Source organism: Diadema antillarum, unplaced genomic scaffold (assembly GCF_040938485.1).
Source record: "Diadema antillarum isolate AM-2024a unplaced genomic scaffold, OU_Dant_1.0 scf00000014, whole genome shotgun sequence".
Classification (NCBI taxonomy): domain Eukaryota; kingdom Metazoa; phylum Echinodermata; class Echinoidea; order Diadematoida; family Diadematidae; genus Diadema; species Diadema antillarum.
In genome coordinates, this window is record NW_027270903.1 from 506,703 (window position 1) to 525,648 (window position 18,946).

Below are 18,946 nucleotides of genomic sequence, written 5' to 3' on the forward strand. Positions count from 1 at the left end.
CATAAAACGATACACGTGCGTAGTGACGCATGGCAAATCTGATCAAAGTCAAACAATATAGTGGTCTATCTAAAAGCAAATAAAATCTTCATTTGGTAATGCGCGGAAATATACCGCTTCGTCAGGATTACGTCCGCAATCAAAACTAATACATGGGGAACACAGATAAGTTGTTTCCCATATCATATAGGCCTACTTGATGAAAGACTATCTATTCAGTCTTTTTTATACATGGCTGTCTTCGAAAACATATCGTATATGCCATTTGTGTATGAACTCGTTTCTGTTAGTAGGTGATTTCAATTACGTGAATCGCTATTGCATGCCTGCGGAAATTGAAATGATGACACAGAAACTTCTACCTCATCAAACATACACTTATATATCTCGAATGATTGTTAGCCTCAGTTCAGTCCTTCAAAGTAATACTATTTTACATTAGAGCCAGAATACAATAATACAGTTAGCGTAAAATCCGGAAATTTCGCTTCAACGTCGACATGCATCGATGACAATGGATTTCATGAATTAGAGAAAATAAAGTGTGTGGAACCACTTAGGAAACTTTAAATCTCCTTGGTCGTGTAACGTTCAAAGCTTTATCAAACTTAATGGTTTCTATCAGAAATAATCCACCGTGATTTTATTGGACGGACGAGTATTCTTCCGCGAACTTAGATTGGGGTAAACCTGTACAGCATTTGTTGTACTTCCATAGATATTTCCTAGCCATTCAGCATGTTCAGAGGAGTTTGGTGACATGTAAAGCGACTCTTTTCTGAAGCAACGACTATTCTTGACAAAACAGTTATGTTTGCATTCTCGGCCTTGTTAATCTCTGAAGAGGGTTTCTTCTGAGTCCCGTCGCGGTGACATCTATTGTTAACCCAGGTAAGGTTGCCTAATCAGTGTTTAGACACCAAAGAGGCATGACATAGCTATGGCAGTACTGTGATTTGTGCCATGCACAGTTTCTAGTCTACCTTGCAAGCTCAAAGTGCTTCTTGCTCTAAAGCAAGCACGCCACTACGTCGTACTCCACTGCATGGGAGATCGCTACTCAGGGACCGCTGCTGTATAGCATCTTTTCATTCAATCGCTACACCAAAGACGTACTAGATCTTCTTGCAGTTCCAGCTGTACTTGGTGTACCAGGATCGCTGAAAAAAAAGAAGTATCAACAATATAAACGCGTGTACTCTAAACAAGGAAGTGACATTATTTCTGTGATTTTGTTTATTGTTCGGGCTTGCATTTCCGAGCTATCGAACGCGAGCTGACAGCGCTTTTCAAAACCAACTTTATGTCTTTCAGTGCGACCGCTACACTTCTGTAGCAGGAATATAATGAATGTAGTATAGGAAGGAGAGGTTGATAGTAGAACGCAAGTTCGCATGTGACCTGCACTTAATATCTGGAGCAGCGGCAACATTGATGTAAAGCATGGCGAAGAAAGGACCCTCTTCATCTGGTTTCCTCCGTTTGTTTTCTCACAAAGCTTGGTAGAGGAGATACACCTGCTACACTGAAGAGATAGTTTATCCTTTTTAACCATCAGGTGAGTATGACTATGATAGCGGGCTTACTAAACACCTGACGTATAAGCCGAAGATATAGTAAGTCAAGTTGCAGAAGTAAGGTTTCAACAACTGTTTTTCTTCATATTTCGGGACGGAGATATTCAATGTGATTATAACATTGATTGACATCATTGAACACGGAAAGTACGTACGCTCTGTGACAATTATTGATGTGCTGTTCCATTATGTTTTCTAGACATGGGGAGGGAGAGAGTGGTAAGTCGACCCGGCGGAAGTTATTCTGTAGGATCAAAACAAGGTTATTGGTTCTAGATCTGCAGTCTATTGCACACATCTTAGAATGCGCTACTGTATGCTGAAACCAACACATGTATGTATTGATCCAAAATTGTCTACTGTATCACACTGAATGATTTGTTGCACTAATGTCGCATGTTTTTCTATTCATTCAACGGGAAAAATCAATACCGGTGGATCGAAAGACCCGGAGAAGAAAAATGAATGTGCAGCAAAAAAAAAAACTTATCTTTATGAGCTTTGACCTATGACTGCATGGGTACAATAATTGAAAACTGCCGGTGTTTTGTCGTCATATTATCATGCCGTAAGTTTTGCCGTGGCAAAGAGGTGATACATGCCGTGATGGAAATGTGTTTGTCTTAGATTGCCTCCGTGCTATTTTGGGGATGATCCTAAACGAATCTGAGTCTATGGAACTCGATCTTGTATGGCGGCAGCCATCGTATAGAAAACAACGCCTGGATACACATGAAGTATTCCTTTTTGTGCGCCCTGGGTCCACCATTTACGTTACCTTGTCATTGCGTACAACATTCTGCTGTTTTCACAATTTAGTGCGTGTTTCTGAACGAGGAGGTACATTGTATGTACTTCACTATTATGATGAACATTGACTAAATTTGCACTGCACTCCATGGTGTCGGTTGCCCCATTAACAATATCGTACTTCTTGATTGATTCCTCAAGAACCAAAATCTGTACTAACCGCAATGGTAGTTGTAGTGTGTCTAAAGAGGTGCTAGACCATCTGATCATAGACTGGTCGGGGGGGGGGGGGGCATTGCGTAGCGATAAAGGAGATTTCTAAATTCCCCCGTACATAAGGTAGGAGTGGATTCAGCTGATGCAGAAAGGTTAGAATGATAAACACTCTGAAAAAAAAGGAAAATCGGACAAACTGTCCAAGGTGGCAAGAGTTCCATAGGATTATTTTGATATGAATTGCATGTATAGGCCTAAAACGATTTCGTAATGTCACAGTTAGAACAATTAAAGACAAGAAAAAAAAAGTATTAATGTTTCTATCATATATCAGAGAAGCACCTGACACGGTTTATTTAAAAGGCATGGAAAATGATATTTCTTTGATAATATTATATCATTCAAAAGTCAGGGAAATGTATAGGCCTATGCACTCCGAAAGAGCTGACTTCCGCCAAGCAGCCTTGATTCAAATATCGTCATTTCGTAGGCAGTCAACACAAACATAGAGGTATAGGATTATAATTATCTATACAATAGTACATATCGTGTATTTGGTGAAAATCTGATCATTCACTGATGAGTTATTGGGAGAAAAAGGTTATTTTTTCCTTTTTTCCTTTATGATCATATAACATTTGACCTTTGACCTTTCCATTGTTACCCCAAATTTGATTGTTTCTCTCTTACTTTGTCATGAACACATCCTGTAAGTTTCGTGAAAATCCGATCCATTCCTGAGTTATTGGGAGATTAAGCTTACGTTTATGTCCTTTATGACACCAATAACCTTTGAACTTTGATCTCATGATCCCAAATTAAATCGTTTCTTTCCTGCCTCATTACAAACAATCCCTGCGAGTTTGGTGAAAATCCTACCATTCGCTCTTGAGTTATTGGGAGATTATATATGCTCATTAATATGTCCTCCTATATGACCCTTATGACCTTTGACTTTAGACCTCATGACCCCCATATTTGGTAGTTTCTCTCTAACCTCATCATGAACACATCCTGCAAGTCTGGTGAAAATTCGTTCTTTTGTTTTCAAGTTACCTTGTACATGAACAGACAGACAGACAAACAGACAGACCAACAGACAGACAAACATACGGAACCGAAAACATAACCACTGCCGATCGTATAGGTTTTACCTTCTGGCGGAGGCTAAAAATGGAGGTATGTGGAATTCCTTTTTTTTTTTCTTTTGTAATTCCACTACCATAGATTTTTTTTCTTTCAGAATAAGCCTACCCATCGAAGAAAGGCAGCACGAGGAATTTACCGAGGCTTACATATTGTAAAACTTTCTAAACGAATTGTCCGACTCTCCTCAAATTGCCGATTGAATTTTGACTAATCTTTCCGCATTTGCTGGACCAACAAACACTAGGTTTGATGATGTTTGAGAAAACCGTCCTTTTAGAGTTAAATCTTCGCCATCAGCGCAGTTACAAACCATACCATTACCAAGCTCCAGCGGGCACATCAACACATGTCACACAATGGAACTCCGAAGACTGAAAGTGCAATCTGTGCAGACTGTGTGTACACCATGAAGGTTTCCAGCCGAAAAGGAATGGCGGATGACAATGTTTAGACCTTGGAGAGAACAGTCGACCGTCTGTGGGTTCTCGTTACACGAACATGACTGTAAGCCGTGCCATTTTCATAACTTATCATTTTCATTTCCGAAACGCTTCATCGGATTATTTTCATTTACATCATACCAAAGATGATAACTTATCCAGGATGGTCTCTTTGGTGTTGACTCTGCTCTGTCGTAGGGCTCTATTGTAACCCTCTTGCAAGATACCCATTTTACTCTTGCGTAGAGAGTGTAAATGGTGCATGGGTCAAAGCACATTGTCCAAGGACGTAGGCTATACTTTGCGGGATTCGAACTCCAGACCTCCGACTATCCACTGCACGCCTCACGATGCCCCCTCCCCCCCCCCCCCCCCACACACACACCGTACCACTGTACCTGTCGAATGCTGGACATTGCCTTTCTCGAAGAATCTTTAATTTCTTTTATTTTTTATTTGTAGATGTTTGTTTTCGTTCTGCCACAGCTCTGCTTGAAATGCCAGCCCTGTTGTACAGGTGAAACAGGCCAGTAAATCTGCCGTGAATCCCCCTGCCAGTTCCTATACTAGTATCTCTCAGGTCAACACCAGCAGCCTTCGTAGTGGCCAATGTCCGTCGGTGGTCAAGGATAACGTGGTTCACGTTTCATACGCGTCTTCAACACTAGTGCTATGGCACAGCAATACTAGTGATGGCGAATTATATCGTGTATGCACGCTGATGACTCGATGCCTACGATTTGATTTAGTGGTCTGCCATAATGAATTAGATGGAACTTCATGCGTCGGCAGTGTTTATTTTTCTCTCTTCCTCCTGGGATGTACTTGAACTTTTATCATTTCTACTTCTTGGACAAAATACAGCGACAAGAAACATAGGTTGCCAACCTGCTGTTATATAAGAAAACACTATACAATTGTGGTTCCTTTTCTTTCGTTAAAACTACAATGATTGTTCGATATTTCATCCACAACCATTTATACTTTGATTACGATATCTGCAATTTCTCTGCCGTACTTTTTGAGGTCTACTATGAGTAATGTGCTACAACGGATTGCTGTTACTTCATGATAATTATGAAGATGATAACCGAACAATTCTACTAAGCTTTATGCTACCCAAAATGAAGTCTTTACACTGGTGACGTCCGTGTCTATTCAGAGGAAAAACCGACCACAATGCCAATGGCCGTTGACAATGCGAAGTAACCGCAGGTTCTCTCGTAGTTTCATTTTCAACAATGACTGAAAGTGCAATTCAGTTAAATTGAATAAAGCCAGAATAACCGCATAATAGACGTTTCAATAAAGCAAGACCTGTTATCAAGAAAATTAATGTACATGTATTTCGGTTTCACATGGTTTCGCGAAACAGTGCCATTAGTGTTGCCGCTAGTGCAAGTACAATGAGCCAATGATGTCATGCTCATAAAGGTCTCCTATTCATACTTGAACAGGCAAATTTTCGCAGAACTTCTATTTTAAGCATGACATCATCAAGAAAAGTTGCCCCAATGATATCATATTCATGCATTAATCGTATATGGCCAAAAATAATAACATTTCAGAGGAAAAGCTGTCGTTGTCGAATGATAGACATATTATCCCCAAAACATGTTAATTTGTTTTTTGGTTAATTTTTGTGCACAATAGATGGGAGAGTAGTGAATTGATGACATCATCAAATATAATAGTTAGCGAACTTTCTTAAATCATGTAATTGTGATCAATATCATCATTCAGTAAACACTTGTAGAATATTAACATTTCATTGCTTTTTTATTCAAAGTTCGATTTTTATGAAACCTCAAGTATTGTGTTTGTATGATTTTCACTTATTTGGGTGAATCGCACTTTTATACATGGTAGTCACTGAAGTGTTACGTCACTTCTGAGCTGTTTATTACTAAAGTATGAGTGAGGAATGTAGAGAAATTAAATGTTAAATCTATTGACTTCTGTCACAATATTACTGATTGAACTGTGTTCAGAGGGGCGTTGTTGCTGTTTATTATGAATTTAATGGGAGATGAAGAAGAAATTACCAAAAGCGAAGATGGGAAGGAATGAAATAGACCATCACTGTTTGTTATTTCATTTTGTTTACATAATGTTATGGCTATTATGGTTACCTTTCATTTAAAGGCATTGTTTCCCATGCATTGGAACCAGTGATTAAAAAAAATTGAGTTATCGCATTTGATGCATATTGCAGGTCAGTTGTATCACAAAACATCCTAACATATAAAAATTTCACAATTGATAAAGCCTAAAATGTAAGGAGATATCACTATTTTTCTTACTAAACCATAAGTGTAGACGTTCTTGAAACAATTTTGTTATAACTATTGTTCACATTTTGTATATCTAGCAATACTTAACATGGATTATAATGAATAAGATTTTGAATTGGTTGTTTCTATCCCTATTTACTCACATTTTAGAACTATTTTGAAGCTCTAAAATTTTAGAATTGGTTGTTTCTATCCCTAATTCACATTTTAGAACTATTTTGAAGCGCTAAACCTGAAGTTTTTGTTTCATCTGCAAATGGTAAATAATTACTTGACGATAGACTTAATTTTTGGTAGAGTTTTCAAAGGATACTTTAGAACTGATAAGAGAGAGAGGGGGGTGGGATGGGGGAGGGAGAGAAACACAGACATAATCATTAGCTCGCAATCACAACTTTCACTTCCCAACACTCAGTATAGATTTATCTTCTTGAAGGCTGATTAACGCTGCACGTTCGATGAGTCGACAGAGACCAGTGATGTTACTACTTCTGCATGAAGTATAATTTACAATGTACTTCCTTTCAGAGAGTGGTAGTGGTGAAGACAACATTTACCTCCTCACAACTATATCCGGTTCTAAAATGCCACTACCAGTGTATATAAAGTTGTTGCTGTTATAAGTAGAATTTCATAGAGCTGAAAAAGGAGGCATAATGCGAAATATGTTTTTAAAAAAAATAGAAATAAACTTGATGATAATATTATGATGACAATCTTCCGGAGATGATGAATACCATAAGAACAAAATTTAGAGTATAAGAGAGAAAGCTGGTTGCTCCAATTGGATCAAACTCATAATTGACTGAAAGAACCCCCCCCCCCCCCACACACACACACAAACACACAAACAAACACTAAAGTGTCAAAAGCTGACACGTTAGCTCGGATGTTGTTGTTTTTTAGATATGTTAAGGCTGTCTTGATGTCGATTTAGTAAAGATTTCAAGGTATAGAAGAAATTGATTTTCTTCTGTCGATGGTAACAATGAACAAAACATGATATTACGATGTTTGCTGTGGTCGAATTTTTTCCTGAAGTTCATGGCCGATGTATGATTGATATTGCTGAACCTGAAAAGTGCTGGAATTGAGAATGATTCCACATTTATAGACTATTCATGATGAATGGCACACTCGTTAGAGGTCGCACACATGTAGGCATAATATTGGCTGTCAATCATCAGGGACTTGTGGGAACACCCTTCGAGAAGTGACAGAACAATTGTTAGCAACATTATTTTTAGATACACATCTTGTGGAAGTGTTTTTCTTCAATCATTATTAGAATTTCTCCATCGGTATAATGGTTTCAAAGTCGACAATGCCCCGGGGATCGACCCTACGATAACCCCAGAATGCTAAAATGCAGTATGTATAGTTTGATATGCATGTATAAACACAATTTTTATATGTGTTTGTATATTGCATAGGGTTATATACATACATACACACACACACACACACACACACAGATATATATATATATATGTGTGTGTATATATATATATAATATATATATATATATATATTATATATATATATATATATATATATATATATATATATATATATATATGCATACACACATACGTATACATTTATCAACCTACATTTTTTCACACAAACTATGTAAATGAACGATATCTGCGTACACGTGTTCACATTTCACAAGATGTGATATTTTTGTACTGGTCTGTTTGTTTCCTTCCATTACGCCAGACAGTGTGTTAATGATAAATTAATAGCTAAAATGCATGTGTAAATATGATTTTGAAGTGGAAGTGTGGATATGTCTCAAACACACAAACACACTTCACACACACACACACACACTCACACACACTCACATGATGTACTTGATAGCTAAATAAAACACGTATTGTGTCATCATCAGTTCATCGAATTTGTGACTGTGCTTATTATTATAACTATTTCATGCAAATTAAAAACGATTTATATAGGCCTATATATTACTTTCTTATTCAATGGTAGAATTTTCAAATCATCATGTTAAATGTCAGTATGAGTTCATTTCTGTTTTAAGCTATGACAAATCCACGAGGACTGATCACGATTTTGATTTAAACGTGGTGCTTTTTACATATTTTCAAAAGATGACTTCACATGTTTCAGTATGCTTCATATATTTCAAACCTGCTTCCAAAATACTTCCAACATTGCAAAAAGTTTGTTGTTTGCTTGTTTTTAACTCATCATGTCCTGTGTTTCCTTTTCCGTTGCTTCTTTAACAGCTAAAAACCTGACGACATAACGTGACTTATTCATCTCTCGGTATTCATCTCTTGACGGGCTCCAGTACTCGTGCAATCATCGAATGTGGACATTATTAGCACGAATGGTCGATATTAGAGGCAGCCTCATCGCCCGTGTATACTTTTTTTTCTTGACTTGATCTAATCGCCCTCCTCGAGTTTGAGCGCAGTGGATGATGGGAATGAGTGAGAAGGGCGCCCTCAACCGGGAGTCGTCCGGCCCATCCTACAAGATTCTTCTGATTGGGGGAAGCAGTGTCGGCAAGACATGTCTGTTGAGGAGATATGTGGAGGGAGACTTCCCAACAAACAGCAAGGCAACGCTAGGTAGGCCTAAATTCACCGCTGGTGTAAAAGCCCGATAGGCTTCACTAGCGAAGAATTATGGATATCTTTGATATTTCTAACCATGCAAGATCTTAAAAAATGCCACTGAGAGGCAACCATCGGTAATTACAGAGTACAACATCTCGTACTGTGTACTGTACTCTTTGGAGACATTCTCATGAAAGAAATGGCTGTTGAAAGGGATGGGGTGGTGAAATGTATAATTTAAACGGGTTTACCAATTTCAGACTGTCAGTTACATACTAACAATGTTTGAATGAATTATGGTGGTACAAAATTAAATGTAGAGTTAAATTAATGAATAATGGCGATTCCTTTCTGGTGTTACACGACAGTGTTGTCTGCAATTTTGAAAAAAAGGAGACGTATTGTATAAAAGGACAATGGCCAGAGAGAGACGAGAGCATTCCAGTCCTGCAGAGATTTTAAATGTATTTTTTTTTCCTGCGAGAAAGTCAACAAGGAAGGGGGGGGGGGGTAAGCTGTTATATTTGTCGTCTTGTTATGCATCAGCCTGGAAGCGAATTCTAAGTCCTTTTCAAATCTTTTGGCACGTAATCTCTAGAATGGAAATAAATGAATCACATGTCTTCGAATCAAGACTTGATTGGTGACAGTAACCATTTACTGTATGTATTTTAGTCGCAGTCAGGCATGAGCAACCAAGAGTCACATGCATAACACAGCAAGAAAAATTCATCGACAAACTAGACAAAGAGCTCATATAAGGTCATTTGGGGAAAAAGAATTGTTTCAAATAACAAGGATAACACTGTTGTGTTAAAAAATTCTATTGATTGAGACTACATCCCTGTTTGCAGGAAATCAGGAGGTAATCAAAGCTCACAAACGCGCTATTTTGTTTTTTTATTTTACATGTACTGACGTCTCGTGATGTATACATACCCTTTGTCAAAACACAAAAACAATACCGATCAAAACAAAACATGTAAACAATATGTTTCGCCCAAGTTGATTTACACCATTTATACATTGGGTAAGGCATGCATTGTTTTCAAGACTTTTGTACTGGTATAGTGCAATATGTATGAAAGTAATGGTGTGATATTCGTCCTATGTCAGATCGCGGTCGCTTTTTTCCTGATGAGGAGGACTCTAACGTATTGTAGTGCTTTGAATTGTTGCTCATGAAGCTGAGGATTATTATACCTGAAAAGCAATAACGGAAGTTCAATGACGTGGGTATAGTAGTGTGGACAGTCTTTTTATCGTTAGTGTTAAGGACTCTGTAATTGGCTATATAGATTCTTTCTTTCCCTTTTTTTCTGTCTCTACTCCGAGCACCCTCTTTTCACTACACAGAAAAACGGGACAGTTCCGTTTCAACTTCAGCCTATCGCAGTGGTATTAGATCGATTATTTCTATCATGTCTGTAAGATTTTGTTAGAAACAACTCCAACAGCAACATATGCTTTATCAATGAATAGTAGGGTCAGGGTCAGGGTCAGGGTCATGGTCAGAGGGACGGGTAACATCATAAAATCTTTTGGATCGTAAATACCATCTTCAGAAACCAATTAAAAGCCCGCAATGGAGAATAGACGCATACAAACTAATTTAACAGAGAAATCTATAAGGTCGCATGCAGGACATCACAGCGTTTGGTGATAATTGCTCTGTTGTGTCTTTTCTTACACACTGAATTGCACACTTTATCCTTAGCCTTATCACTCACTCACCTTAGATCAATGACCCCCCTCGGCTTCGCAAATAATGTTGATATGATAAGATATCTGACGCAGAGAGAGAGAGAGAGAGAGAGGAGAGATATTATGTGCGACCTTTAACCCCTCAGCATGTGAGTTGAAGCTGGGTTTAGAGTGATCGATGTTACGACTATCATCTATACCTGAGCATTCCAAGTGATGATTATAGTAATGTTGATGGAAACGATCATAAACATGTCAATACGTCCAGATAATTACTTATGACAATGAAGCTGATACTAAAAACAAACTAGTTATGAAAATTATGATAATGGTGTATGATCATAATGATAATAATAAGAACAATAATAAGAATGATTAATATTGCCCTTTATAGATATCAGATAGAATACTGACAATAGTACCTTTTGCAGTTATAAAACATGATAATGATGCTGATATTATATACAAGTGTAGAAATAAGATTGCAACAATTAAATGCTATATAGAATTTGAAATATCTGAATGAATATCTGTGAATATCTAGGGCCTAATGATCTGTTTATAGTTTTCATCATTACTTTCAGCAGTCGTTCAAATACTTCATAGATAGGCCTATATCAAAGGATCATCTATAGTCATATATCAAGCAAACCACTCGTATAATTAGGGAAAAATAGTCAGTTGCAAACGTACTCTAGAAAATAATTAGACTGATCGATCTTAAATAATGGAACTTACACATAGACAAGAGTGTAGGCCTATATACGCTCTGCGTGTAGACAAATAGAAATGTCCTTGTAAGAATGATGGAGTTTGAGCTTTTTAATCCATTTAAGATGTGTTTCTTTATTTGTCCTGCGTGCTATGAATGTTTACAAGACACGGGGCCACTGAAGAATGGCTTGAGGTTGAAGTAGGTACTCTGATGAAATAAACTATGCTCAATTGAAAAAGAAAATTAATAATGCAGCGTATTGTTATCGTCTAATGTCACGTATATCTCATTACTGACGAATGGCATAACTCTCATCGCAAGATGAATGCAAGAAATTATTGTTCGATTCTGAAAGCCAGAGAAACAAATTATCCTCCCACGACTGACCCTCGGCGCATTGTTCACTACGACAACGTTTTCACGACGGTGCGTCATTCATTACTCGGAAAATATCATATACAGAAAGCAGGCAAATTTTGAGCCTTTGTACCGTATAACTATACTGGGCGACCCTACCATATCTCGATGTTACCTTGCGATGATATCGCGATCGACAAACATGACTTGTCGGCACATTAAACTAATTAGCTGAATGAACTCGCCATTAATCCGTAGAGTTGCTGTAATGAAGGCTTCGCTAACTAAGGTCAAATCGAAACTGGAAGTAATTCAAGTGGGTCTTTGCTTCCTCAAGCACAGGACAGAATCAATGAGCAAAGAGCAACGAGTGCAGTCGATAAAAAATGATGATACTCAATGCACTCCTGTTATAGCTCATATTACAAAAAATAGTATATACAGCTTGTCCTAATGTCGATACGATTTATTCATTGCAGTTTGTAGTCAGATCTTATGTCAAAGCGTCAATTACGTGGTTAGGGACAGTGAAGCCATTATCATTTCTTTTCTTAATATGAGAACACACATAATCTTTCCCAGCGCTCGGCAGGATAAACAATACCTTTGACGAAGAATCTTAAGATGTGTTGTAATCATAAATCATCATATATCGAAACAGAGTTTTGCTATATCTCCAAAGATCTTTACAGCAACGAGGTTTGTTCTTAGTTTGAAAAAAAAAAGACAAATGTCATATTTTGACCAAGTTTCGAACATGCCTAGTACAAATACGTTATACAAAGTATACTACCATAATATAAGTGTCACGGGACCTCGAGTATTTCATTTTCACGTGATTTCATGTTTCATTATTCATACATTCATTGAGCGAGAATAAGGGGCAATACAATTTATGGTTGTATACATGACTAGTGATTGATAATTACTCTTAGACTGTCGTGACTCGTCTTCACTTCTCTGTTTTCTGTGTTTATAGGACTCGACTTTAAGATCCGAACGATGGTGCTAGATAGAGAAGAAATGCGGTTACAACTGTGGGATACCTCTGGTCAGGAGCGGTTCCGGTCCATGACCCAGGCCTATTACCGCGGTGCAGCTGGCGTAGTGCTAGTCTATGACGTCACAGCAGAAGATTCGTTCAGCACGCTATCCGATTGGCTAGGAGATGTTGGCATGGTAAGCGACATTTTCAGGCAATCGTAATTTAACATTCCTGTGATCTCTATACTTTCAGGAAGGTGAAATCTCGAGGTATATACTTGACAGTACAAACAAACGGGTAAAGAAAGTCCCATAAGTTTTGTAGTTTATAACTGACCATGTAAGTTAGATTCAGAGATTATTCCTTGTGTCACTGAAAGAAATAGTAATTTTGTGTAAGCATCAACAAAATAAGGTATCATGCATGCCGTTTCTTATTCACATCATGATCTGATACAATGCTCTATTCACGAAAGTATCATTCAACCTAGATTAAGTTGCGCTGCTGTGGGATAACCTACTAATTTGTTCAAATTAAATATTTTTGTCAGAAATGAATAACTTCCATAGTTTCCCACTTCGTGGGATATGCTCTCTACTTAAACACTCAACCACTTGCAGACGTTATGTAACAATCGAACTGCATGCAATTTTCGAGTCACTCAATGACAGAGCGGACTCACTTGACCATGGACGGGTATTAGAAATTATCCTCACGTTTCTTCCGGTCACACTAGCTTTAGAAAAAAAAAAATAACTAAGTATGACCAGAATGAAAAGAGGAAACATCACTAAACTGACTTGCTTCATATTTTGACATGATATTCAATACCATTCCTTTCATCGCTTTTATGTCATACAGTACGCCCCTGAAAACGTCAAAGTGATTCTGGTTGGAAACAAGTGTGATGCGGAAGAGGTGCGCTCCGTCAGCCGACAGGCCGGGGAAGAGGTCGGTCACATATCCGTTCAAATAACCTGGTATACACAACTATATGGGGGTTAATACTCTTTCTGAACAAGCGGGTAGTTTCCCCTCTTCGCATGATTATTGTCTTTTTTTAAAGGAGACTTTGTGATACTAGTAAAGAATAGATAAAAAAGGAAAAATTAAGACTTTTCAATGCTGTCCTATAAACATAGTGACAGTGAAGTTCTTCATAATAGGCCTACAGCGATGTTTGGAGGCAGTCGGAGCAAAGCCTTCACTCTCTCCTAATTCACTGTCAGTTGTCAATTGCACACGCAATGTATGAAGACAGATCATTACCTATATGAAGTACTTGTAGTTTTGCGGGGCAATTGTAGTTGGTATTTTGATCGGTCGTCGAGGTCAGCGGGCGATATTAGTGCGAATCACCCTTCATCCGGGTCTCACCATTCACTTTACATGTAAACATTCCGGTTAATCACAAAGAGGAGACATTCACAAATCCGGGAGACACGCACCGCAGAAGAACGCCAATAAATCAACTCATATACAAGGTCGACCTCTTCCCGCAGCACTACACGTCAAACAATGAGTCCATTTGTGTGTGTGTGTGTGTGTGTGTGTGTGCTCAATAACTGCACAATGACCATAAGTTATTTCAACTCTCCGAATTGAAACAGAAGCAAAAACAAAATGTAAATAGTTTATAGGTTTGAAGTTCGCGTGTTATAACAACATAATACACATAATACATTGTACGTATCTTGGAAGTTGGAGTTGAATGATGTATATTGATGAACAATTTTGCAACTATTCGACATGTTGGTGATGATCTACAAGTAAGTCGAACGTGGCTTGATCTATATCATAGTGTATAGCCGTATTCACATATTTTCCTATAGTTTACCTACGGGATAGGTAATAATTATGATATTGACTGGCCTTGAGGGAGATACCAGAAAATATTGCCCGCACTGAAAAAAAATATTCTTTCAGTTTGGACAATATTTTCTGGTATCTCCCTCAAGGCCAGTCAATATTATATAATTATTGACGGTTTGACCAGAAGCATTACCGGTGTCATTGCCCATCTAAGACAGAAAACAGCAACACTCTTTATTAGTAGGTATACCGATGTGACTAACATGACGCATGGTTTTTATTCTTTTCTCTTCGCAGTTTGCAAAGGAGCACGGGTTAAAGCATTTCGAAGCCAGTGCGGTCACCAACCAAAACGTGGTAGAGGCCTTCGAGTACCTAGCCAGACTACTCATGGAGCAAGAAAAAGAGGTATAGTTTCAGCTGTTTGCATCTGTGAAAAAAAAAATATATAGCAGTTTGTAGTCCTTTAGAATCAAGCTGTCGATATCTCGATTCTGATTTTCGCTGTTGTCATTACTCTGTATATGTTTAGCAGCGAACCTTGTTCTTTATAAGGTCATTGCTTGATGTTTTTTGAGAACAATTTTTGAACCAATAACCCCATTCCTTTTTGTGTTTGTATAGTGAGGATCAATCTTTCTTTGCCAACCCCATGAAAAAATAAATGCTGCTTCTATTTTATGGCATAGCCATTCATCCTTCTGTGATAGTTGCAATGAATCCACAACGATCGGCCTACACTGTATGTGCATTACTTTGATTGTAAGACTGAATAAATAAATGATATTCCATCTATTCAAGGAGCATTTGTCATGCTTCGGAGGAATTACATGGACATGATTTTTTTATGCTTTCCTTCAATACGAGGAGTTTCACGAATTCGTCAAGTACTGGATGCCACATCGCGAAATATACCGTTTTGAAGATATTCAGGTCACGTGTTGGTACGGCAGCATGGAGACCTCGGGGGCATTTCATGAAGTGTTTTGTCAGATATTTCTTCTTTTTTTCTGACAAACTGTTAATACTATGGAAATCCTTACATGTCGTCGGCTTAGAGCAAATTTGTCAGGAAAAATATATCTGACTAAAACGCTTGATGAAATGCCCACCAGAAGACCACGGAGACCTGTTCAAAGTCTGATTTGTGTTTAAAGTAGCTCTGATCTTCCATTGCACCAAATCTTAAATCCCATTGTAGGTCATCCCCTCAGCTTATCCGTCAAACCAAACAATGTCGGCTGAAACTGGAGCAGTGTGACATTATTATTTTGATCCAAGGTTTACTTTACTTTTTTTTTTATCCCGCCGTTTCAGTCCATTCGGTCCATTGGCCTGCATTCTCAGTCGATCAATGCTTGTCAAAGTTTATCTATTAAATCCTCGCTGGTTGGATACCTGGGTTAGATATGAACGATAACAGTAATTATGTAATGATTCGTCCTCTCGGATTGAATGGGGACTCTTCTACAATATTTATTCAAATGATATGATGGCCACAATAGACGGATTTCCTGGAAATGTGTCATTTGGTTAGCTCCATGTTCGTTTAAAGACCCTCACATTAGACCTGACTCTGTACACTGCATGTCAAGTGCATAAACTGCGTGATTATGAAAAGAAAGGACATTGTTTCACCTTTTGATAAACTTGTCTATAAAATCTTTGAATAATGTAGAGTCATTCAATCTGACAAACTATGGCTTACTTTTTGTATATTGAAAAAAAAAAGAAGAAAATAATGTATAAAAATGTGAGTGGTATCCTTTTCAAATGTGTTCATAATGGAAAACACGCCATGTTCATATCACTTAGTGTATGTCACATTGCCATACAGAATTTGCTATGTAATACGCAACGAGTTATTTTGTTACACAGAGATCAGTAATTGTTTCCTCTTCTCTTTGTCGAAAATTCATAGGTCATGTAAGTAATCATCCTATAAATTTAAAGAATACTATGCGTTACTTTGCCGGGATTCCGGGTCTTATCACGGTATAGTGGCAGTGTGATACTTTCAGCGGCAGCATTCCTGATAATAATGGCAAAGGTTACTCCATATTATGCTTCCCATAGAAAAACTTTGGTATGACCTCACAAACAGATGCTAATCGTATTATTTTTGATTCAGTCTGGTGGCGTTGTAAGGTTGACGTGACAATAGAACATCTAGAGGAGAGTTGCACAAAGAATCTAAATTGTACGATCGACCTAGAATTAAGCCTGTATGGTTTGATGTGTGTGTCTGCAATGGTGTTCTAACTTCCCAGTGAAAAATAAATTGAGACTTGTACATGCATCCATTGACATACAAGATGAAATAAGTGACAAAGAATTTTTTTCTGCAAAGTTTGATAACAATTTGAAGTGGATCCTTAAAGCCTGATAAAACTTAACAGGGAAACCAACAGCATTCCATAACATTCTATTACCAAAGTTGTTCTTAACTTTTAAGATCGACTTAGATTCTTCGTGTAACAGCCCATGATGATTTACTGTATTCCTTGTAAAAATGCATCTTTTCGGGGTTTTTTTTTAATACTACATAATCGCATGTAATACAGCAAGCAAACTCACATGCACATACAGACTTGGAACAACTCAGACGACCCCCCCCCCAAAAAAAAAAAAGAAAGAAAGAAAGAAAGGAGGAAATAGAAAGATGTAATAGCAGTTTAGGAAGAAAATTAGTACTAAGGATATACAGGCACTATCAACTGTTTACAAAGGCGTAGACTCATAATGTCTTGTATTATTCATTGTCTCGATACATATACAATATCAGTACAGGGTCACAGTAATTTACCCAATTAAAAGACAAGCTCACAATGTTCAGTGAACTGACATGAAATATTGTGTTATTGCAACTTCGTCACGGTGAAAAGGGTGAAGAAATTCTAAACACATTCAGGATGGTTAAAGGAGCATTCATGCAGATGTGCATTCACGCAGCATATTCTAATTAAGACAATGGAGTTAGCTCAATGGTACATTCTGGTCGATACTATGGCATAGGAGTCTTTTTATCCACACCGACTAGTTTGCAATGAATTTAGCTGAAACAGCAGTCCGATTCTAATCACAATTTGCCACTTTTCTATTTTGCTACCATTCGGTTCTGCAGAGATTGAAAAATGCCGAGACGGTGGAGACGGTTGACATTCAGAGAGTGAATGGGAATGTCCCAACGGAAGAGAAAAAGAAGTCAAGCTGCCCGTGCTGACAAATCTGGTACATTTTGACTGACAAACTATGCTCCAAGGTTGCCCTTTCACGATATTGGGACAAAACATAAAGGGCAACAATAACGACAAGAACATGACGCCTTTCAGACGCAAATGCAGATCATACTCTTCGGAAGTTGGCCGAGACATCGGTGGATAAAGGAGAACGCCAGATTGTACACCATACATGACTGTGTCCAGTAAACTGTTGGTGACTTTTGCTGAAATGGTCTTCAGTGTTTTTATCGGCCAAGGAGATCATGTTTATACAACCGTTGTGTATGTGTGGTTTTAATATGTTGATGACATTTAGTAAGCGGTCTCCATGGCAAGGAAGTAGACAATTGCATGACTTCTTTCACTCTCGCGTCTTTGCAATAGTGGATGTTGAGAGGATTTTTCAATCTCCACCACAAAAAGACAGTATCGGAAAAAGAGCATTAAGACTCTGAATAGCTGAACTCCGGCAGTGGAAATTCATCGTGCAGCGGAAAGTAGCTGCTTATCTTGTATTTCAAATGGTGTTTTTGTTTTTAATTGTTTGGCAGGTGTGCATATTCCAGTGTTCTATGCAACTGTGTCATGCCTACTTTTGTGCTATATTGTCGCAACTTATGAATACGGGTTGACGGCAATTCCTTTTTTTTTTCTTTCTTCAATGTATCTTATCGATGCAAAAATAAACGACGGCTGATTCGAAATGACGAATTATTTATTTCTGATAGCCTTGGATGTTATATTTGCCCCTATTTTCAACATGTTATGCTGGTATAATCAGGATGCATTAAGATAAGTGGGCCTGAATGATAAAGTAGCAAGGGGAGAAAGCATCAAATTCGTTTTGAGATCGTAGGGAAGGGGGGGGGGGTACAATCTGACAATTGAAATTATTCTTAACATGGTTTTATGAAAATACTTTACCTGGATATACAGTATACATTCACCTTTTCCTTTCAGAGTTATAAAATCTTCGCGTGTCTTACATCTAAATCAGTATAGTTATCTATATTAGGAGCCTGAAACTATCTTAAGAATGACCTGTATGTGTTTTGTCCTTTGTGTTATTTAGACAGAGTAAGGAACCTTTCATTGTATAAAAGTAGAGCTTTCTCTACCGCAAAGGACACAGCAT

The 18,946-nt window shown here is 37.9% G+C and overlaps 1 protein-coding gene across 1 annotated transcript; it reads left to right on the forward strand.

Moving 5' to 3' along the window:
• Positions 1 to 1,379: 1,379 nt before the first annotated feature.
• On the forward strand, positions 1,380 to 18,628 carry LOC139722654 (ras-related protein Rab-13-like). Its single transcript, XM_071633950.1, has 6 exons — positions 1,380 to 1,558; positions 8,682 to 9,029; positions 12,773 to 12,972; positions 13,640 to 13,729; positions 14,888 to 14,998; positions 17,715 to 18,628. The coding sequence occupies exons 2-6, from the start codon at positions 8,876 to 8,878 to the stop codon at positions 17,811 to 17,813; spliced, it is 654 nt and encodes a 217-aa protein (XP_071490051.1). The 5' UTR covers positions 1,380 to 1,558; positions 8,682 to 8,875; the 3' UTR covers positions 17,814 to 18,628.
• The last annotated feature ends 318 nt before the right edge of the window (positions 18,629 to 18,946 follow it).